This window comes from Hemiscyllium ocellatum, chromosome 7, assembly GCF_020745735.1.
Source record: "Hemiscyllium ocellatum isolate sHemOce1 chromosome 7, sHemOce1.pat.X.cur, whole genome shotgun sequence".
NCBI classification, from domain to species: Eukaryota; Metazoa; Chordata; class Chondrichthyes; order Orectolobiformes; family Hemiscylliidae; genus Hemiscyllium; species Hemiscyllium ocellatum.
This window is the reverse complement of record NC_083407.1, coordinates 108,175,618-108,199,715: the sequence shown is the minus strand read 5'-3', so window position 1 is coordinate 108,199,715 and position 24,098 is coordinate 108,175,618. Positions and strand designations below refer to the sequence as shown.

General features: G+C 48.2%; 1 protein-coding gene across 1 annotated transcript in view; it reads left to right on the top strand.

The window, feature by feature from the left end:
- The first annotated feature begins 777 nt into the window (after nt 1–777).
- Nucleotides 778–24,098, top strand: part of atic (5-aminoimidazole-4-carboxamide ribonucleotide formyltransferase/IMP cyclohydrolase) — a 37,403-nt gene continuing 14,082 nt past the window's right edge. Inside the window, exons 1-8 of the mRNA XM_060828097.1 lie at nt 778–904; nt 2,594–2,720; nt 6,738–6,814; nt 8,409–8,475; nt 12,404–12,492; nt 13,227–13,378; nt 16,513–16,669; nt 18,027–18,152. Of these exons, the coding sequence (XP_060684080.1) occupies nt 886–904; nt 2,594–2,720; nt 6,738–6,814; nt 8,409–8,475; nt 12,404–12,492; nt 13,227–13,378; nt 16,513–16,669; nt 18,027–18,152 (814 nt within the window). The 5' untranslated portion in view covers nt 778–885. The remainder of the gene's footprint in view (nt 905–2,593; nt 2,721–6,737; nt 6,815–8,408; nt 8,476–12,403; nt 12,493–13,226; nt 13,379–16,512; nt 16,670–18,026; nt 18,153–24,098) is intronic.

Genomic DNA, 24,098 nt, shown 5'->3' with positions numbered 1-24,098 from the left:
GTCAAGGAAAGGCCACCAGCATTCTCAAAGACCCATTCCACCCTGGCAATGTTTTTCTACAACCTCTACCATAAGGGAGAAGGTACAGAAGCCTGGACACGCACCAGCCGGTTTCAAAACAGTTTCTACCCTACTGTTGTTGGAATACTGAATGGACTCACAAACTCCAAACATTCACCTGTACCTGTGTTTTGGTTTTTGCTGCTGTTTACCTATTATTTACTATCTCTGCTACTTAACTCTGTGACCTACTGGTATTGCTCACAAGACAAAGCTTTTTACTGTGCCTCGGTACACATGACAATAAATTCAACAGAGCTCGCAGTGAAAAAAAAAGACTCTCCAAAAACAAAACCTGAGGCGGCTGGGCATTGAGCGGAAAAACAAGTGTAAGATTCAACCAACAGGCTTTTGTCCCTCCTCACACCTGCTGTGGAGAATCTCCTGAATTTGCACCTCAGATTTCCGGCACCCCGCCCTTAAATCCTGATGATTTCCTTCTCCGTTGAAAAACAAATCCTGGAGCTCCCCAGACCAAGGAGAACTGGGATAGTCCCAGGGCAAGCAGGCAGACAGGCCACCAGCAACTTGTGGGATCTTGCTGTGCCTGGAGATGGGCACACCATGAGCACACTGCGTCCATGTACTTGTGAAGTGCAGGGCTTTTTACTGCTAGTGCTCTTTGGGAAAGGATGTGAACCTGGTCAGAGGAGTCTCTCTCTCCCTCCCACTGCCTGGCCTCTTGCTGTGCTCTCTCTCTCTCACACATACACACAACACAGGAGGAGGAGGAGGCAAAGGAACAGTCTCTTCCGCTGTTTGGCGGCTCCGCCCAGCGGCGTGGATCCGGTCGGAGCGCAGCGAGGAGCGGGCACTGCAGCCGGAATGGCCCCCGGGGAGCTCGGTACAAGACTAAAGCCGACCGTGCATCGGAAATTATAGGAAGGGGGGGAGGCTGCGGGGGAGAGAGAGAGAGAGTTTGCACGGTTTACCTTCACTTAGGGAGTTTGCATGTTTTAAAGCCCTCCCCGGGGATACGAGTGCAGAGTTAGCTCCCAGGTTAGGTGGGGACAGAGTTTGTACAATTCTCCCCTGGGGAAGGTTTACGCCTGGGAGGAGTAGGGGACGATTGCATGTTTTACCCCCCCCCCCCCCCACACACACACACACAGAGGGAGGAGGGGGAGATTGCATGTTTTACCCCCCCCTACACACACTCAGGGAGGAGGGGGAGATTGCATGTTTTACCCCCCCCCACACACACTCAGGGAGGAGGGGGAGATTGCATGTTTTACCCCCCCACACACACTCAGGGAGGAGGGGGAGATTGCATGTTTTACCCCTCACAGACACACTCAGGGAGGCGGGGGAAATTGCATGTTTTACCCCCCCCCCACACACACTCAGGGAGGAGGGGGCGATTGCACGTTTTACCTCCGCCACACACCACACACACACGGAGGAGGGGGGTGATTGCATGTTTTACCCCCTTCCCAGTTTCCTTTCCTGGGATTCGGTAGTTTGTACAGCTTTACCTCCCACCCCGCAAAAGGGCAGAGGGCGTTTGCGAAGGTTATCCCCGGGGGAGGCGAAACAGTTTTTCCTGGGAGTGGGGTTGCAGCTACATTGAAAGGTGAAGGAGTTTGCAGAGTTTCCATGGATTAGTCCGGGGAGAGTGTGAGGAAGTAGTGGCATGGGGAGGGGTGGGCGCGGGGATACAGTGGGCAATGGGATGAAGTCCTGACCCCTCCCCGTAAAGGCCTTTTGTATGGAGAGCAGGATAGAGCGATCCGGATTTCTTTAGTGTGAATCCCAAATGTCCAGCACATTGGCATGGCAAGTGATTTAAGAAAACAAAAGGGAATATTGGTCTTTATTGTGAGAGAGATGATAGAATCCCTACAACTTGGACGCGGGCTATTCAGCCCATCGAGTCCACACCAACCCTCCAAACAGCATCCCACCCAGACCCACCGTCTTACCCTATCTCTGTCACCATGCATTTCCCACCTAATCTGCACATGCCTGGACACTGTGGGCGATTTAACGCAGCCACTCCACCTAACCTGCACATCTTTGGACTAAGTTAAAAATCATACAACACCAGGTTATATAGTCGAATAGGTTTATTTGGAAGCACTGGCTTTCGGAGCGCTGCTCCTTCATCAGGTGGTTGTGAAGCAGGCCCATAAGACACAGAATTTATAACAAAATGCCACTGAAATGATATAGTGAACAAACCTAGACTGTTAAGTCTGTCATCTTTTAGAATAGGTTTGGACTGTGGGAAGAAACCGGAGTATCTGGAGGAAACCTGCCTCCTGGGGCAAGTTTCAGCTGGAATCCTCAAACGCTGTCAGGAGACATTTGCACACACAAAGGGGAGTACAAATCTGGAGATCCCCCCATCCCCCCCAAGCTTTCTATTGAGATCAGGAGGGGTGCGTTGATTAATTCAAACCTGAGATTGGACGATTTTTATTTGGGATGGATATTGAGGCATATCCCGCCAACACCCCTCCCAGTATCTCTGCTGTTTAATCTTTTCTAGAGTTTGCCTGCTTGTGACTTTGACACTGATTTTCTCTGGCAGCCTTGTTGAGTGTCTCAGATAAGACTAGCTTGTTGGACTTTGCCAAACGCCTGGTTTCCTTGGACCTGTCTCTTGTTGCATCTGGTGGAACAGCCAAGACTCTGCGGGAGGCTGGTTTCGCTGTCCGGTAAGTGATGGGGGCCAAAGGGTTGGTATTGTAACATTTTTTATTAATGCCACGTCTCTCTTTACGCGCTCCCTGCTCAAGACAGAGAAGGCCAAAGACGGGCGATTAAATCAAAATGTTGACATACCATTGGAGTAACGTCGTTACTTCGAGTTAATCCTTAGATATTCAAATGATTACATTCGGATTAGACATTTTTCAATTAATTAAATCAAATCAATTAGTTTTTTTAAAAAAATTATAATTAACCTTTCACAACCTTGAGGAATCCCAACACGATTTGCAGCATCAGTTTACTCTGGTGTATAGCCTGTTATAATGTAGAAAAGGACGATGATTAAGGTTTTGAGCTTGAAAAACATAAATGATTTTGTCAATTTTCTCGTGGGAGGTCAGGTAGCGTTGCTGTGGTTACACTGTCACGAGAGTAGAAATCCAGAGGCGCAAGGTAATGTTCTGGGAACGTGGATTCAAATCCCCATCAAGACCGAAAAGGCTGAAACTAAGTGACAACTTTGTAACGAATGTCGATTGCTGTAAAACCCCATCTGGTTCACTAATGCCGTTCAGGGAAGGAAATCTGTCACCTTTACCTGCTCTGATCCAACATATAACACCAGACCCAGAGTAATGTACAGAGGAACCTCGATTATCCGGCATTCAGTTATCTGAATATCGGACTGTCCAATGAGATTGCAAGCTCCTAATGCTTGGCTAAACTATGTTATCTGGCATTCGATTATCCAGAATTCGATCAACCAAACAAAATATTCACTGCCATGCCCTTCAGATAATAGAAGTTCCTCTGTACTTGACTCTAAATTATACTTTGGGCAGCGAGGGATGGCCAATAAATACTGGGCTGAGCCAGTGATGCCCACACTCCATGAACAAATAAAAAAAGTTATTTCTTCTTCTGGTGGTCCCCGCACTGGGTCACTGAGATATCTGCTCAGTATGTGGAACTACGTGGATCCGTGTGCTCCTGAGAATACATGAATTGAGGAGATATTGAATGATCAACATTGGATCAACACAAGTGACATCATCGCTAACCTTCAAAAAGACATCGGGTGAAGCGAGATGGGAAATGCTGTTCAGGCTTATGGTGCAAGAGGAGGAGGAGGACTGGGAGGAAATGGGGTGGCTCTTTGAAAAATATCGGGTCTGAAACGATCTGCAGAACAAATCCTTCCTTGGCTGCATTGTCTCGATTGTAATTGTTGCTGGGATCCATCAGCTCCCTTCGCAACACATACCTGGAGCTGAGGAAGGAACAGTCCGCTACAGTGGGTGCACGGGGATCCTGATGCACAAGAAAGCGTTATTTGTTCTGGGCAGATTTCTTGCAAATTGGATAGCTTTTGGAGCAAGGATATGTTTTCAAGGCATGGGCTTACCTGCCCTGTCAAAAATGCTGCTTTCTGCCAGGATATCGAACCAAGACCTTGATGGCTTTCGGTCAAGTTAGTCTGGGTGTCGAAGGTCTCAGTATTTCAAAGAATTGCAGGCACGTTGTCCTCACAATATTTATCCCTCAACCAATGTCAATTAAACTGATTATCTGCTCATTATGGCACTGCTGTTAGCGGGAGGGTACAAGCAAATTGGCTGCTGTTCCCAGGATGACATCAGTGGCTGTCAAATCATATAAACAGACCCTTTGGTCCAATTAGTCCATGCCAACCAGATATCCCAACTTAATGTAGCCCCATTTGCCAGCACTTGGCCCATATCCCTCTAAACCCTTCCTATTCATGTACCCATCCAGATGCCTTTTAAATGTTGCAATTATACCAGCCTCCACCACTTCCTCTGGCAGCTCATTCCACACACGCACAATCCTCTGCATGAAAAAGTTACAACTTTGTCCTTTTTATATCTTTCCCCTCTCACCCTAAACCGATGTCCTCTAGTTCTGGACTCCCCCAGCCCAGGGAAAAGACTTTGTTTATCCTATCCATACTCCCTTATGATTTTGTAAACCTCTATCAGGTCAACCCTCAGCCTTCGATGCTCCAGGGAAAACAGCTCCCAGCCTCACCCTATAGCTCAAATCCTCCAACCCTGGCAACATCCTTGGAAATCTTTTCTGAACCATTTCAAGTTTCACATAGGAAAGAGACCAGAATTGCATGCAATATTCCAACAGTGGTCTAACCAATGTCCTCTACAGCTGCAACATGACCTCCCGTACTCAATACTCTGACCAATAAAGGAAAGCTTACAAAATGCTTTTTTCACTATCCTATCTTTGAGTCTACTTTCAAGGAGCAATGAACCTGCACTCCAAGGTTTCTGTGTTCGGCAGCACTCCCTAGGACCTTACCATTAAGTGTATAAGTCCTGCTAAGATTTGCTTTCCCAAAACGCAGCCCCTCGCATTTACCTAAATTAAATTCCATTTGCCGCTCCTTAGTCCATTGGCCCATCTGATCAAGATCCCGTTGTAATCTGAGGTAACCGCTGTCCATTACACCTCCAATTATGGTGTCGTCTGCAAACTTACTAACTATACCTCCAATGTTCATATCCAAATCCTTGTTATAAATGACAAAAAGTAGTGGACCCAGCACCGATGATTCCAGTTAGTGATTTGATTTGATTTATTATTGTCTAGGTACAGTGAAAAGTTTTGTTTTGCGTGCAGCATGGGCAGGTCATACCATACACAGTGCATGAGGGTAATAGATCAGAGTGAGGAATACGATGTTACGGCTGCAGAGAAGGTGAACAAAGAGCGAGATCAGCATTAAATTTAAAATTTCAGAGGTCCATTCAGAGGTCTTAATAACAGCAGGGAAGAAGCTGTTCTTGAATCTGTTGGTATGTGCATTTAAGATTTTGTATCTTCTACGCGATGGCAGAGGTTGGAAGAGATAATAACCGGGCTGGGAGGGGTCTTTGATTATGTTAGGTGTTTGGCCACGGCAGCCGGACGTATAGATGGAGTCAGTGGATGGAAGGTTATCTTGTGTGAAGGATTGGGCTGTGTACACAGCTCTCTGTTGTTTCTTACAATTCTGGGCGGAGTAGTTGCTGTACCAGACCGTGATGCATCCAGATGGAATCCACATGGGTGTGATTAGAAATAAAATGCTGCTGCTTTTCCCAAAGATATGTTTGCACACTGTGGTTGTAGCTCAGGGATTCCTGTTAGCTGGCCGAGCCTCTCCCGGGACAGTGACCGGTGAGAGATGTTTCTAACTTGTTTTCCATGTTCACAGTGCCCTGGCAGAAGGGCATGCCCAAGGTCCCTGAGCAATATCCCCCCTTTATCAGTACTTTGCCAGACAGCACCCAGGCCTAGTGGCTTGTCCTATCTCTGACACAGTTGGACACTGGCAGACTCTGTGAGTAAAGTCATCCCAAGACCAGGGCAGGGTCAAACTCACCTTCCAAAAAAGAGAAAATTGAGGATGATCACATAACAGTCAAGCCTGGGGTTGCTCTAGTCAGAGGTGTCTCAAACCCCTCTGTATTTGCATCTCAGCAGCATCGGGGTTCAGTCGTGTTCTGGGCCGGTCACATAATTATAGATTTATAGATTATAGATTAGATTACTTAGTGTGGAAACAGGCCCTTCGGCCCAACAAGTCCACACCGACCCGCCGAAGCGCAACCCACCCATACCCCCTACATTTACCCCTTACCTAACACTAGGGGCAATTTAGCATGGCCAATTCACCTGACCCGCACATCTTTGGACTGTGGGAGGAAACCGGAGCACCCAGAGGAAACCCACGTAGACACGGGGAGAACGTGCAAACTCCACACAGTCAGTCGCCTGAGGTGGGAATTGAACCCGGGTCTCAGGCGCTGTGAGGCAGCAGTGCTAACCACTGTGCCACCGTGCTGCCCACAATGTGTCAGTGTTGCTGTTCTTCTCAGCCCGGTTGGTCATGTTGTGTGTAAGATGGGCACTCTGTGAGCTGAGTGTGCCTGTGGCACGCAGCAGCCCTTCCCCCCTGTTTGTCACGAGAAACTAAGATGTCGCTGTTTGTTTCCCTTGCCAAGGGATGTGTCAGAGATTACCGGCTTCCCCGAAATGTTGGGCGGCAGAGTGAAGACCCTACATCCTGCTGTTCATGGAGGTGAGAGATTGCGCGGGGCCTGGGGAACGTCGGCTGGACGTTGGTAACGTTAATCGTTATTAGCTAGAGGCGGGGTGGCTGTTGACAGTGTGCAGCCTCTGGTAACTTTGCGGAGCCCAGCGGCGCCTGTGCCTCAGTGGGGCTGCAGTGAGAGTTCACCTGCAGCACAGACTGGGCTCTGTATGTCACGGAATAGAAACCAGGCCGTTCGGCCCTTTCAGGCTGCTCTGCTGTTTAATGTCAGCATGGCTGATCCTCTACATCAGCAGCATATTCCCACTTTGTTCCCATACCTTTTGATGCCTTTAATCTCTTCCTTGAATGTATTCATTGAATTGGTCTCCCCTGCCTACTGTGGTAGAGAATCCCACAGCTTCACAACCCTTAGAGTGTGTTCCCTGATACTAGACTCCTCAACCAGGGCAAATAACCTTCCTGCGTCTCCCCTGTCCAGCCCTGTCAGAATTTTCATAGAATTGCTACAGTGCTTCCCACTCAGTCCCACCCCTGTCACCCTGCATTTCCCATGGCTAACCCGTCTAGCCTGCACATCCCTGGGCACTATGGGTAACTTCCCATGACCAATCCGCCTGACCTGCACATCTTTGGATGGTGGGAGGAGACCAGAGCACCTGGAGGAACCCCGCACAGATACAAGCTCCACACAGACAGTCGCCTAGAATCGAACCTGGTCTCTGGTGTGAGACAGCAGTACTAGCCAGTGAGCCATGGTGCCACCCTTTGTATATATAAATTGCATCCTTCTAAACTCTAGGCCCAGTCAAACAAATCTCTCCTCACGGGACAGTCCTGCCATCGCCCTCTGCATTCTCTCAATGGCTGGTATATTCCTTTCCAAGACATGGAGACCAGAACTGCACACAGTTCTCCGGGTCTGGTCTCACCCAGAGCCTGGACAGCTGCAGCAAGGCCTCCCGACTTCTGAACTTGAACCCTGTTGCTTTGAATGCAAGCGGGCTGAAGATTGAGAGGACAGCGCTGCCAACCAAATCTACTTGCGACTCACTCTCCTCTTGCGTGGGGCAGTGACTGACCTTGAGCCTGAGACCCCCTCCACCTTGAGACCAACCCATTGGAAGCTTCTTGTGGCGGCTTCACAGCTAAAGGGGGAGGTGGTTATGATGGCTGTGGGCACCAGGTAGGCACTCCACAGAGGGGAGCCATCCAGTGGAGTGGTCACTGACACTTGTGGCCCCCTCTCCATCCCTTAATGATTTTCCAAAGACCTGTGCTGACCACATTGATGTTCATTGGGCCCAGAATCTGTGTCTAGTGCAGGGTGTGACACTGTGAGGCCTCTGGTGTAAACAGGGACTGGGTTGTGTAGTGGGCCGTGTAGCAGGGTAGCCCACTAGCCTGACTGGGCAAGGCCGGGAACAGAATGAGAGATTTCTCTGCCTCTTATGAAGGAATAGCTTCCCCGTTGCCCTGGGATGCGGGGCCCTGCGGAGAGCCAGCGTATCCGTCATTCCCCTCCCGTGTTTAAAAGGCTAAGTGTGAACTGGCGTCATGTGGAGATACTTCAAGAGTCCATTTTCTTTTTGTCTTTCTTTCCCACGTTCCTGCCATCCAGGTATCTTGGCGCGGAACATTCCTGAAGACATGTCCGACATCAAAAAGCTCGGTTTCAGCATGATAAGGTAAGGCAGCCACTCTCTTTCCCTGGAAGGAGAGGAGGAGTGGGCTTGTACCTCTTGAGAGTCATACGGCACGGAAACAGACCCTTTGGTCTATCTCGTCCATGCCGACCAGCTATCCTAAGTTAACTTAGTCCCATTTGCCAGCACGTGGCCCATATTCCTCTCAACCCATCCTATTCACGTTCCCATCCAGGTGCCTTTTAACTATTGGAATTGTACCAGCCTCCCCTGCTTCCTCTGGCAGCTCATTCCATACACGCACCATATCCCCCTCCTTCTGGGGAGGGGAGCTGCCTCTTCCCACTCGAACCCTCGCCTCTGTCAGCCCTGCCCTAACTCGCAGCTGCTTCACTCGAGGGCTTGCTATTCCGATGAGGCCAGCCACACTCTCATCAGGGTGCGGGTCAGTGCCCGGCACTCTCCCCTCATAAGTAATCAGCCAGGGCCTCATCTCCCCAGACCAGAGCCCAGAGTCTTGGGTGTGTACAAAGCCGGCTGGCAAACCAGGTACAGCTTCAGGCATCAGCCGAGTGAGTGCAGGGACCACTGCCGACGTGTGGAGCTTCAGTCTGCGCTATGAAGTCTCCAAGGCAAGAGAGTTACCGTGTCTGGAGCCAGGGTGAATTGTACCGTGTTGTACCCCTTCCACCCCAGCAGGGCAATTCCATTGTCATCAATCACTGACTGTAGCAGCTTAACAGCATTCATGAACCTCACAATCATAGAATCCCAGCAGTGTGGAGGCTGGCCGTTCGGCCCATTGAGTTCACACTGACCCTCCAAACGGCATCCCACCTCCTTAGCCTGTCACTGTAACCCTGCATTTCCCATGGCTAGCCCACCTAGTCTGCCCAACCCTATGGGTAATTTAGGCGCGGCCAATCCGCCTAACCTTCTTCCTGTTCTTATCTATCAAGGCACACCCCACCACCCACACCTCCCCATGTGCCCTTTGACCTATGCCCCTACTGTGTAATCCCTGAAGTCAGACCGCTGAGCAATTGTTAGATTAGATACAGGCCACAGACCTTGAAGCTAAACAGCTCTCCAGATTAGCAGGGGCCACTGACCCACTGTAGCTCACCCTGTGAGCACACTGAGATAAAATTAGTGAGCGTTTAGCTCCATCAAGGAGACATGGCATGAATAAGTTAGATCTGACAGCTGATGTTTATTTTTGGGAGGAGGTAGCCTGACAGATATTGGAGATTTAGTAATATGTGTAGAAATCTTGGCCTATATTTCTGTAGCGCCTTCCATGACTTCAGTAAGTCCCAAAGCAGCATGGGAGCAGGAACTGGCTTCACCGGCCTTTTATCCTGTTTGAGCATTGGGTGAGATTGTGCTCAGGACGTATGGGTCTCCAGCTTCGCTGTCTGTTTGTATTCATATTGCATCGTACGGAGTGTTGTGGTTTAGTTCCTTTTGCAAGGTACCCAGGGTGCAATGCTGCAGAGTCCCTGAGAGCAGTACAAAGCAGTAGTAGGAGTGTTTAAAAAGGCATTTAGGAAAGCTAAGAGATTGTATGAGAAAGCATTGGCCTGCAGAGTAAAGGAAAATCTAAAGGGCTGTTTTTAAATATACAAAGATTAAGAGAATAACTAGGGAAAGAGTATCTCGGCCTACAGAGGTAATCTGTGTGTACACCCAGGAGACATGAGCATAGGCCTCAATGAATACTTTAGCCTCACAGTGGAAAAGGACAGTGTTGGTGGAGACATCAGGGTGGAGGACTGTGAAATATCAGAGGAAATGAGCATAGAAAGAAAAGTGGTACTAAGTGGGTGTACCAACCTTAAAAGTGGATAAATCTACCGATTCGGATCAGATGTATCCCAGGGTGTTGTGGGAGGCTATCGGGCCCTGGCAGCACATTCCAAATCCTCTCCAGCTGCAGGTAGGTGCCAGAGGACTGGAGAATGGCTAGTGTTGTCCCATTTCTAAGAAAAGAAAGGCAGAGATAGACCAGGAAATGACAGGTCTGTCAGTCTACCCTCTGTGGTGGGGAGGTTATTAGTGAATTCTCGCATACGGAATACACTTGCACCCGGAGAGACACAGATTAATCAGGGGTAGTCGGCATAGATGCGTTGAAAAATTTGTTACATTTTTTGCGGAGGTAACCAGGGTTATTGCTGAGGGTAATGCAGATGATATTCACTTTAGTGAGGCTTTTGGTAAAGTCCCCCTTGGCAGACTGGCCACGATAGTAAGAGCCCATGGGATCAAAGGCTTTGAATTCAAAACTGGCCGAGAGGTAGGAAGCAGAGGGTGATGGTAGAGGGATGTTTCGGTGATTGGAAATCTGTTTCTATTGGGGTTCCACAAGGCCCAGTGCTGGGGGCCTTGCTGTTTGTGGTGTACATTAGTGACCTAGACTTAACTATAGAGGGTATAATCAACAAGTTTGAAGATGACACAGAAATTGGGAGGGATATAAATATTGAGAAGGGTAGTTGTAAACTAATTGCCCCCAGTCCTGGTCCTGGGCATGTTTTGCCCACATAGGCCATGACTGCCATGCTGTCCCACCGCCACAGCTGCCCTGGTGTCTGGGGGAAAGCTGACACTAGAGTGGCTGGAATGGCCTATGGTGATGCTGTGCGGAGTGGTAAAAGTGCCCCTTTCTCCACAGATCAAGGTGGTGAGTTCCATGGTCCAGAGTGCTGTAGCCACCATGGATGCACCCTTGGTCTACCACTAGCAGAGACGTCTGTCCAGTTAAGGGCCACCTGTGATCTATCGGGCATGTACTCAGCCCAGAGGGAGCCCCTGCTCCTGGACCGGTGATCAGATATAGTTTTATTTTGCACAATCTGCAGATTTCCCTTCGTTGGGACTCTGATGTACGGGATGGTAGTCTTAATATCCTCACAATGGCTGGCACCATTCCAAGTGCTGTAGAGTCATACAGCACGGAAACGGGCGTATCAGCCAGAATTGCCCATGCCAACCAGGCTTCCTAAACTGACCTTGTCCTGCCTGCCTTCATTTGGCCTATTTCCCTCTAAACCCTGTCTATCAATGTACATGTCCAAATGCCTTTTAAATATTGTAATTATATGCATCTCCACCACTTCTTCTGGCAAGTCATTCCATACACGCACCACCCTCTGCCTGAAAAAGTTACCCCTCAGGTCCCTTTTAAATCTTTTCCCCTCTCACCCTAAACCTATGCCCTCTAGTTCTAGTTCCCACCCCAGGGAAAAGACTTTGTCTGTTTACCCTATCCATGCCCCTCATGATTTTATAAACCTCTATAAGGTCACCCCTCAGCCTCCGACACTCCAGGGAAAACACCCCCAGCTTATTCAGCCTCTCCCTGTAGCTCAAATCCTCCAACCCTGGCAACATCCTTGTAAATTTTTTCTGAACCCTTTCAAGTTTCACAACATCCTTCTGATAGGAAGGAGACCAGAATTGAATCCAGTATTTTAAAAGTGGGAGCCTTTTCACACTTGATTTGCGTAAGACTTAGTCAGCTCACCCCTCCCCCGCTTACAGACGGTCCTGACCCTCCTGTTGCCCAGTCACAGAGCACGTTGACAATGCAGTGAATGTCAGACAGAAAGGTGACACTGATGGTGTTGAGCTACCTATCCGTAACAGTAAAGTGGCCTATCCTGAGTCATGAGGCAGAAGAGCATGTCTTCTGCCACATGGTGGGCCATGCCCACTGAAGTGATCTTGAGTGCCCTCTCTCTCCCTTGGTCAAACATCTCAAAGAGCCCTGGCATCCCAGCACTGAGGTCAGTGAGGTGACTGGCACAGCATTGGTTAACCTGCCTTGTCTGCCCGCGCAGTTCTGCCAGTGCATCTCGAGACTGTCGGTCCCAGCTGAGGCAGTTGGCACCAACTGAAAGGTATCTCGCGGTGCCACAAGACCGTGCCAATCCCCACCTTTCTTGATTCTGTTTCCCTCCTTCAGGGTCGTGGCCTGTAACCTCTACCCATTTGTGCAAACCATTTCAGCTCCAAACGTGACAATGGCAGAGGCCGTGGAGCAGATCGACATCGGTAGGTTTTGCTTTGAGTCCTAATGTTGTTTGGGAACCCTGTCCTCATAAGTGGTCTCCCATTCTACGAAATCCCTTGGTGCATTTATATAGCACCGCCTCCGAATGTCCCAAAGGCCTTTTACTCCCAGGGAGGTACTTTAGAGACGTAGTCACTGGGTGTAGGCAGCAGTGGATTGTACACAGTACGCTTTCAGCAGCCATCGAGTGACCACATCGTCTCAGTGATGTCAGCTGAGTTGGCCAAGCCAACTGGGGAAGAGAGTGCGCTCCCTTGTTTCCTCTTTAAATCGAGCCTTCGGGATTCGTTTCAGCTCCAGCGTAGGGCCTTGGTTTTAACGCCTCAACAGCAGGCCGTGTCAGCAGGGCGGTTAGTAATGAGGGTGCGGGCTGGACTGGAGAGGGGCAGAGGATCGATTGCCGGAGGAATCGGATTAATATGGGGATCTGCTGAGTGGTGGTTGGGACTCATGGTCCCACAAGCAGTGCTGGAAAGCACCGGGAGGCAGCCCTTCCCGCTCTTTAGCAGCTGAACAAACTGTGGGAGAGCTGACCTCATTTGAAATATTTGAAACAAGTCATTCGCCTCCTGGGGCGGGTTAGCAGTGCGAACCTCTGTTGATATCAGGTCTGGTTCAGGGCATGCGAAATCCAGAGTATTTTTACCCAGAAACCCCTCACCCATTTCTGAAATTGAACTGCCTCCTTGACTGTGTACCGCCTGTGTCTGTCCAGGTGGAGTGACGTTGCTGAGGGCAGCAGCCAAGAACCACGCCCGTGTGACCGTGGTGTGCGATCCCGCCGACTACCTGCCAGTCGCCCAGGAAATGGAGGCCTCGGATCAGAAGGACACATCCACGGAGACCCGGAAAGCCCTGGCGCTGAAGGTAATGTGACTCCTGGGCACTGCAAACAAGCGCTGACATTTGACCCCCTTCCCTTACTCCTATCAATCTTGCCATTGGCCTATTTCCAGTTGACTTTTCCAACAATATTATAGCAACAAGAGGAGATTGGATCGGCCTACTCTGTCATCCAGTGCCCTGCTGTGTACCTGAGGAGGCCCAGTATCCCCCACTACCTTGGGAAAACTCCTCCCATTTCCAATTGTAAAGTGAGCAATTAATTCAGCACCTTTCTCACCAAAGAGTTCCGAGTTTCAGCCTTTTTTTGTGTGTGGATTCAGGTGGATTCCTCCTTCCAGTTCTAGGCCAGTTTGTGACTCACTGTCTCTGAGGAAACACCCTCTTGCTGACCCTGTCCACCAAATAGCTTTAAAACCCAAGCAAACCACCCCAGAATCTGCCGGTTCCCAAGGTATGTGACCACAAATATGTGTGAGCCCTTCTGGTAATTTAACCCTCAGAGTGCCGTACTTAGTCTTTTTGATTTTTTTTAAAAAACTTTGCTTTATTACTGTCACATGTACCAAGATACAGTGAAAAGTTTTGTTTTGCATATGATCCAGACAAGTCATACCCTGCCTCAGGATAATAGAACAGATTGGAGAACTTAGTGTTTCATCTACAGAGAAGGTGTAGAGAAAGATCAACTCATCTTTGAGAGGTCCGTTCATAAGACTGCTAACAGCAGGGAAGAAGCTGTTCTTGAATCTGTTGGTGCGTGTTTTCAAACGTCTCTATCTTCTGCCCAACAGAAGAGAGTACAAACAGGGTGGGAGGGGTCTTTGATTATGTTGGCTGCTTTATTCTAGTAGGTCTGTGCTGTATTTTATCCAAGTGAATTAAACCTAAGTTAGGTTTGCGGGGGTGTATCCAGTACTGGACTGCTCTCCAGATGTGATGTAACTGGTCTTTTGTGTAACAGAATCAAAGCTTCCAGCCTCACTTACCTTGGCTCTTGATGTAAAGGCTAACATCCCTTTGGCTTTTTTTGAATATATTCTGTATCTGTTCATGACAGTTTAGTAATCAGTGTACCCTTGTCCTTTAGGACTGCCGCTGATACTTCATTTTTTGTCCTGTAGAAGGTAGTTTTTTTTCTACGCATTCAAAGTGTCCCCACTCCATCCCACCTTGCCACCCCCACCCCTGTAGTTACAGAGCCGTACAGCACAGAAACAGACCCTTCAGTCCAACCAGTCCATCCCAAGCATAATTCCAAACTAAACTAGTCCCACCTGCCTGCTCCTGGCCCATCTTCCCCCAAAACCTTTCCTATTCATATACTTACCCAATTGTCTTTTAAATGTTGCTGTACCCATATCCACCACCTTCTCTGCAAGTTCATTCCACACACGAACCACCCTCTGTGTAAAAAATTTTCCCCTCATGTCTTTTTTTAAATCTCTCTCCTCTCACCTTAAAAATGTACCCTTGATTTTGAAATCCCCCCCCCATCCTCGGGACAAGACAACTACCATTAACCCTATCCACAGCCCCTTCCGTGATTTAATGAAACTCTATCAAGGTCACCTCTCAGCCTCCTATGCTCCAGTGAAAGAGGTCCCAGCCTAACCAGCCTCTCCTTGTAACTCAAACCTTTCACACCCCGCAACATTCTGGTAAAACTCTTCTAGCTTAATGATATCCTGTAACTAGACGACCAGAACTGGACACAGTATTCCAGAAGAGGTCTCACCAATGTCATGTGCAAACTCAACATGACTTCCCAACTCTTGTATCTAAAGGACTGAGCAATAAAGACAAGCGTGCCAGGCACCTTTGTAATCACGCTCTATATATGTGAAGCAAACTTCAAGGAATTATGCACCTGAATCCCTAGGTCCCTGTGTTCTACAACACCACCCAAGGCCCTACCAGTAATTATGTAAGTCCTGCTCCTGTTTAATGTACCACAGTGCAATACCTTGCATGTAATCAAATTGAATTCCATCTGTCATTATTCAGCCTACTGACCCATTTGAGCACAATCCCATTGTAATCTTAGAAAACGTTCACTGTCTACTGTGTCCCCAAGTTTGCTTACGTTGAAATCTGTTCACCACAGCTTTGGCCTCACATTCAGTTGGTTAGTATTTGCAGTCAGTGGAATTAGTGTCATCCTGCAAATTTCCTCTCCCTTTGACACAGTCAGGGCCTCACTGGGGGTACCTGTTGGGGGTCACAAGCTCTGAGCGGACATTGGACCAAGCTGGAGCTCCAACTGAGGGGCCAGCTCACAGCTCTGTGTGGTTTGGAATCGTGACCAAACCTGTGATGCCTGACTTCCGTCCTTGAAATGCTGCTGAAAAAGTAGGTGCTGCTTACATAGAAACCCGACTCTGCTTTCTTGTCCCGTTCTTCCCCACCTTCCGTGTCCAACCCCTGCCTCGTCCTAATCTTTTGAAGTGGCAGAACGCGTTGGGAAATGTTCTGCGAAGTGCTACGATACTTTCTAATCAGGAGACTGGCCAAATGTTTACTACGTAAATAACATTCCTAGGTATTGGCGATGGACCTTGTCCTGAGCTAATTTTTCACCTCACGCGACCTGTTACCAGCCTTGTCCTCCCCTTACTCCCTTGTCTACCTGCCGAAACCTGAGCTTGATCATCCAGTAACTTGTCTTGCTCTCACCTCTTGTGTTTTTTGACAGGGTGACCTTACGGTGTGCTGCTTACGTTGTTCTTCTCAGGTTTAAAGAGCAAAATCCTCTAGTGGCCAGGCGGTTTGGTTAGAATTAGGTTTAGGTTTTATTGTCCTGTGTGCTCGGGGGATACAGGAATACAGCAAAAAGTGTACAGTGTTGCCGTTCCTGGCGCCATCTTGGGTACAAGGGTAGCGAGAAAAATGAAGAAATAGGTTTAAAAGGTGAACACCTTGCTGTAGGCCCGTGTGTTCCCTCTGAGGAGAAAGTGAGGTCTGCAGATGCTGGAAATCAGAGCTGAAAATGTGTTGCTGGAAAAGCGCAGCAGGTCAGGCAGTATCCAAGGAACGGGAGAATCGACGTTTCAGGAATAAGCCCTTCTTCAGCCCTTGTTCACTCTGCCCAGCAAGGTAATACAGTCTAAAATGATCAGTCTCCTCTCTCTCTCTCTCTTATTTCCTCCCTTCCTGAGGCCTTCACACACACGGCCCAGTACGACGAGGCGATCTCGGATTACTTCCGGAAGGAATGTGGCCGGGGGAAGTCACAGCTCTGCCTGAGGTACGGGATGAATCCTCACCAGACTCCAGCCCAGATCTACACACAGAGGCCTCAGCTGCCCATCCAAGGTAGGGGGGGGAGGGTGGCTGCTGGTTTCTTTGGTGGGGGGTGACATTCAGAACTCAGCGTGTAGGTGGCTTCCCTCACACCTACTGGCACCACCCCCCCACCGGAAAAAAAAACACAAGGAAAGAAATGGAGGAGGGGGGTGGGAGGGTTTGCTCCCGGCAAAGTGCTCTGGAAGCCTGGCCCGAGCTGTAATGTGGGCGGCCAGCCGTGCACAACAAGATCCCGTGTGTGGCGGTATGGCAACGGCTGGCTGATCTGAGTGTCGTTTCTCATCATCTTTTGGTTAAGGGGATGAATTTGTGGTCAGGTCCCCAGGGCAGAAGGTGTGAAACTTTAGAAACTTTGGTGGATTTGAGCTATAGGGAGAGGCTGAACAGGCTGGGGCTGTTTTCCCTGGAGCGTCGGAGGCTGAGGAGTGACCATATAAAGGTTTATAAAATTATGAGGGACATGGATAGGGTAAATAGGCAAAGTCTTTTCCCTGGGATCGGGGAGTCCAGAACTAGAGGGCATAAGTTTAGAGTGAGAGGGGAAAGATATAAAAGAGACCTAAGGGGTGACTTTATCACCCAGAGGGTGATATGTGTATGGAATGAGCTGCCAGAGGATGTGGTGGAGGCTGGTACAATTGCAATATTTAGGAGGCATTTGGATGGGTATATGACTAGGAAGGGTTTGGAGGGGTGTGGGCCGGGTGCTGGCAGGTGTGGATGGACGAGTTGGACCGAAGGTTCTGTTTCCATGCTGTACATCTCTATGACTCTGAATGGCACAGAGAGAAAGGGAAAGGCTATTCAGCCCGTCCTGCCTGCGCCAGCCGACCCATCCCATCCCGCAACCACCCATTCGAATGGCAGTTCCTCACGACTCCCGTCATGCTCTTCCAAGTGCTGCTGGCAGTGGGAGGCTCTCCTGTGAGTGAGACCAGGCCTCTGATGGAGCTTCTCAGCAACAATCTCCAGCTTTGGTTGGGGCTCCTTTTAGCCTCTGGGGTGAGACGTGAACTCATGGTCTCTAAATGCCCACAGCCGACAGCGTGAAATGTAGTAGGTGAAAGTGAGGATGGCAGATCCTGGAAATCAGAGTCTAGATTAGAGTGATGCTGGGAAAGCACAGCAGGTCAGGCAGCATCTGAGGAACAGGAAGGGCTCCTGATGGAGGGCTTTTGCCCGAAACATCGATTATCCTGCTTCTTGGATGCTTCCTGGCCGGCTGTGCTTTTCCAGCACCACTCTAATCGAGCTTGAAATGTAGTTGAATTGTATCAGGCAAGGGTTATTGATTGCTTGTCCTTAATCCTCTCTCTGTGTCTCTCTGTCTCTCTCTCTCTCTCTCTCTCTCTCTCGTGCCTGACAGTCCTGAATGGATCTCCCGGCTTCATTAATCTGTGTGACGCTCTGAACGCCTGGCAGCTGGTGAGAGAACTGAAGCAGGCCCTGTGTCTCCCTGCAGCTGCCTCCTTCAAGCACGTCAGCCCTGCTGGTAAGGAGAGTATAACGGCAGCACAAGGTGGGGGCGGAGGTGGGGGGGGTGGGGCGACACATCACCCTGCCCCCCACCCAAACCCACGTGAAATCTCAACTCGACTGGCCCCACCCTGTTGAATGCCGGTCCGACATGTGTCACTGACATGGGGACAGGAGGTGGAAAGGTGTCAAATCTTCCTGGGGAAAGTGAGCATCTTAACTCTAGTGTTGTCAACCAGGTAATTCAGGGAGGAAGCAACGTGCAAATCTTCGAGTGCCGTTTTCTTGGCTAGCCTCAGACCCTAGCTTCAGAGCTTTGCACATTAATTTCCCATTGATGTGGCTGCTAAAAGCTTGGGCCTCTAGCTCTTGGCGTGACCGAGATGATAATTGTTGATGTCTTGTCATACAACCTCTCTGGCTTGGAGAAAGACCAGTATAAACTGTTCCTTTGGTCTCCTTCGAAAATTCTTCACATCGGTTTTAGACATGACTAAACTGAGTGTGTGCAGTTGTTGGCTGAGAATGTCTAATTTTTTACTTCTGTACGAATCAAATTTGGTTTGTGGTTGATACGAAACTGAAATCTACAGTTTAAATGCTGTAGTTCCTAGCCGTTTAAGCAGAGTTTTAACAAAGCTTCCATTGAAAGAACGGCTTTATTTAAAAAAATTGTTGAAACTGGATCCTCTAACTGAGTCAGGTAGTTCTTTTGGCTTAAGAGCGTGTAAAACTAGCCAACTTAGCGTGACTTACGATGGAGTGCTGGAATTGATGTGGGGTAAGGAAGGGAAAGGAAGAGGGGTGTTCTGTCACTTTTGCTTTTCTTAAAGTTATTATCAGCCTCAGAAATTGATTCACCCTTTGCCAAAAGATAAGAAGCCAGTTGTTTGGTGAGTATCTGGTAAATGATGAATGTTTATTCTATTTCTGTTGTTCAACATAGTATAGCAACCGGTGGCATGGTTACGAATTATATTTTGAAAATGAATAAATAGAAAATTTAATGAAGCAGTTTATTTGAACACTTTAAGAATGGCAGGACTGGTGATGTGTCACGTTTACAGCATATGAGGACCTGGATGCCATATTGATTCAGGAGAAAAGCAGCAAGTGTTTGAAAGTTCGAATAGATTTGGCTTAGAGTGTGAGCTAGAAACTGAACTTGCAGATATTGCAATGCATCAGAGAGTGGGAATGGTCACCTTGGATCTTTGTACCAGAAAGCAGTTACACAAGGACATAAGAACTAGGAGCAGGAGTAGGCCATTTGGCCCATCGTCCCTGCTCCACCATTCTGTAAGATCATGGCTGATATTTTTGTGCACTCAGCTCCTTACTTACCCACCTGCTCACCATAACTCTTAATTCCTTTATTGTTCAAAGATCTGTCTATCTTTGCCTTAAAAGCATTCCACAACACCAGTTTATAGTCCAATGGGTTTATTTGGACATACTAGCTTACGGAGCGCTGCCCTTTCATCGGGTAGCTAATGGGGCAGGAACAGACACAGACCTTATCGCTAAAGATCTCAGTGTCATGCAACTGAAATGATATGTTGAATAAACCTAGATTGCTGATAAGTCTTTCATCTTTTAGAGTGTATTGCAGGTTTTGGTTCATTAATATGTAAATCCCAGAACTACTTTCAAGCCACATTCCTGAGATCACTTAAGACTTTATGAAAAGAGGTGACATATCAGTTCTGACAATGCATTAATGTGACTTAAAAGAAGTTCTAGGATTTACATATCAGTGAATCTAAACCTGCAACCCATTCTAAAAGATGAAATCATTAACAGCTGTCTAGGTTTGTTTAATACATCGCATCAGTTGTAATCTTTTACTACAAGTTCTGTGTCTTAAGATCCTGCCCCACTAGTTACCTGATGAAGGAGCAGTGCTTTGAAAGCTAGTAGATTAGATTACTTACAGTGTGGGAACAGGCCCTTCGGCCCAACAAGTCCACATCGACCCGCCGAAGCGCAACCCACCCATACCCCTACCCCCTACATTTTCCCCTTACCTAACACTACGGGCAATGTAGCACGGCCAATTCACCTGTCCCGCACATCTTTGGACTGTGGGAGGAAATCGGAGCACCCGGAGGAAACCCACGCAGACACGGGGACAACATGCAAACTCCACACAGTCAGTCGCCTGAGGCGGGAATTGAACCCGGGTCTCTGGTGCTGTGAGGCGGCAGTGCTAACCACTGTGCCACCGTGCCACCCTAGACTTCCAAATAAACTTGTTGGACTATAACCTGGTGTTGTGTGATTCTTAACTTTGTCCATCCCAGTCCAACACTGGCACCTCCTCATCTTAAAAACATGCAATGCTTCGCTGGGCAGGGAGTTCCACAGATTCACGACCATTAGGGTGAAGAAGTTCCTCCTCACCACAGTCCTAAATCTGTTCCCCCTTATTTTAAGGCTATGCTCCCTAGTAGTAGTTTCACCCATCAGTGGAAGCAACCTCCTTGCTTCTATCCTATCTATTCTCTTCGTAATTTTATTTTCTCCCCTCATTCTCCTAAATTCCAATGAGTAGAGTCCCAGACTTCTCAATCTCCCCTTGTAAGACAGCCCCCTCAGCTCCGGAATCAACTTAGCAAGCCTCCTCTGCGGCCCCTCCATTACAAGTACATCTTTGTTACACCTGTTAGGGTGGGAGGAGGGGAGGATCCATATGTTATGTTCCACATAAGATACAAGCGGTGCAGGCAGGACAAATGAAGAGACTGTGCGCTTTCATGAAGAGCTAGGTACCAAATCAAGAAGGGGAACCTCAAAAGTTCTGCATTATGACATGAGCAGTGTGCACATTGGCATAAGGCAAGTCAGATGAAAGAATGCATGACTCAGTGAGAGAAGTGAGTTCCAGTTTGTGGGGCACTGTCACCGGTCATGGGGAAAGTGGATGTCCATTTAGCTCAGTCCTGCACCTGAACTGTGCTCAGGAAGGTGTTCTTGCAAGCTACATAACTAGGGAAGTAGAGAGAATATTAAACTAAATAGTGGACGCAAGAGATCATATTTACGAAGGTGCGATAAGTCAACGCATTAAGTCAAGATCAACACGAAAGGTACTAATAAAGGAAATGATGAATTAATTGGCAAACAGGAAGGGATAAAGAGTACAAATTTAAGACTAAACAGGCAAGACAAGAATTTTCAATGAGAGAAAGAGGATTGGAGATGTTCTATCATGAGGAAAGGTTGGACAGGTGAAGCTCCTGTCCGTTGGAGTTTAGCTGGCTTAATTGAAACATTTCAATGGATGTTGCCGGGGGTGGGGGGTTTGTGCTATAGGGAGAGTCTGAGGCTGTTCTCCCTGGAGTGTCGGAGGCTGAGGGGTGACCTTATAGAGGTTTATGAAATCATGATGGGGCATAGATAGGATGAACAGCCAGGGTCATTTCTCTAGGATAGGGGAGGCCAAAACTAGAGGGCATAGGTTTAAGGTGAGAGGGGAAAGATTTAAAAAGGACCTGAGGGGCAATTTTTTTTCACGTAAAGGGCGGTGCATAGATGGAACAGGCTACCAGGGGAAATAATAGAGATGGGTATAATTGCAACATTTAAAAGGCATCTGGATGGATGTATGAATAGGAAGGGTTTACAGGTATATGGGCCAAATGTTGGCAAATGGACCCCGATCTGTTTACAATGCCTGGTCGGCATGGACAGGTTGGACCGAAGGGTCGGTTCCTATGCTGTAGAACTCTTGATGGTATGAACGCTGAGGAAACTTGACTGGGTGGATGTTGAAAGGATGTTTCCTCTTGTGGGAGAGTTGAGAACCCGGGGGGTTGGTGTTTAAAAATCGGGGATGATCCACTTATAAAGAGATGAGACTTTTTTTAGATTACTTACAGTGTGGAAACAGGCCCTTCGGCCCAACAAGTCCACACCGACCTGCCGAAGCGCAACCCACCCAGACCTATTCCCCTTCACCTAACACTACAGGCAATTTAGCATGGCCAATTCACCTAACCTGCGCATTTTTGGACTGTGGGAGGAAACCGGAGCACCCAGAGGAAACCCACACAGACACGGGGAGAATGTGCAAACTCAACTCAGCCAGTCGCCTGAGGCGGGAATTGAACCCGGGTCTCTGGCGCTGTGAGGCAGCAGTGCCGCCCACTTATAGGTGGGATGAGACCCCAAAGTTATTTTATGCCCTCTCCATACCTATTACCAGTCTGTTTAGTAGCTTGGAGACATGTCACATACGCAAGCACGAAGCTCAAGAACTCTGGGACCGACTATGTTCCATCAGGAGACAGTCCGGTATCTGGGTCTCTCTCACCCAGCAGGCTACAAGTGAAAAGTGTTTTGAGCTGGTGGAGTGAAGGAACTTAGAGTCATAGAGATGTACAACCTGGAAACAGACCCTTCGGTCCAACCCCTTCATGCCGACCAGATATCCCAACCCAATCTAGTCCCACCTGCCAGCACCCGGCCCATATCCCTCCAAACCCTTCCTATTCATATACCCATCCAAATGCCTCGTAAATGTTGCAATTGTACTAGCCTCCACCACATCCTCTGGCAACTCATTCTATACACGTACCACCCTCTGTGTGAAAAAGCTGCCCCTTAGGTCTCTTTTATATCTTTCCCCCTTCACCCTAAACCTAGGCTCTCTAGTTCTGGACTCCCCAACCTCAGGGAAAAGACTTTGCTTATTTATCCTATCCATGCCCCTCATGATTTTGTAAACCTCCGACGCTCCCGGGAAAACAGGCCCAGCCTGTTCAGCCTCTCCCTGTAGCTCAGATCCTCCAACCCTGGCAACATCCTTGCAAATCTTTTCTGAACCCTTTCAAGTTTCACAACATCTTTCTGATGGGGAGGAGACCAGAATTGCACGCAATATTTCAATAGTGGCCTAACCGATGTCCTGTACAGCCGCAACATGACCTCCCAACTCCTGTACTCAATACTCTGACCAGTAAAGGAAAGCATACCAAATGCCTTCTTCACTATCCTATCTACCTGCGACTCCACTTTCAAAGAGCTATGAACCTGCACTCCAAGGTCTCTTTGTTCAGCAACACTACTCTGGATCTTACCATTAAGTGTATAAGTCCTGCTAAGATTTGTTTTTCCAAAATGCAGCTGGTACATCCACATATTGAATCAGAAAATTGTCTTGTACACACTTAAGAAATTCCTCTCCATCTAAACCTTTAACACTATGGCAGTCCCAGTCGATGTTTGAAAAGTTAAAATCCCCTACCATAACTACCCTATTATTCTTACAGATAGCTGAGATCTCCTTACAAGTTTGTTTCTCAATTTCCCTCTGACTATTGGGGAGTCTGTAATACAATCCCAATAAGGTGATCATCATTTTCTTATTTCTCAGTTCCACCCAAATAACTTCCCTGGATGTATTTCCAGGAATACCCTCCCTCAGCATAGCTGTAATGCTATCCCTTATCAAAAATGCCACTCCCCCTCCTCTCTTGCCTCCCTTTCTATCCTTTCTGTAGTATTTGTATCCTGGAACATTAAGCTGTCAGTCCTGCCCCATCCCTGAGTCATGTTTCTGTAATTGCTATGATATCCCAGTCCCGTGTTCCTAACCATACCCTGAGTTCATCTGCCTTCCCTGTTAGGCGCCTTGCATTGAAATAAATGCAGTTTAATTTATTAGATCTACCTTGTCCCTGCCTGCCCTGACTGTTTGACTCACTTCTGTTCTCAGCTGTACCCGTCTCAGATCGATCTCTTTCTTCACTATCTCCCTGGGTTTCCCCCCCCCAACCTTACTACTTTAAGTCCTCCCAAGCAGTTCTAGCAAATCTCACTGCCAGTATATTATTTAGGTGCAATCTGTCCTTCTTGTACAGGTCACTTCTAACCCAATAGAGATTCCAATGATCCAAAAATGTGAATCTTTCTCCCATACACCAGCTCCTCAGCCATGGATTCATCTGCTCTATCCTCC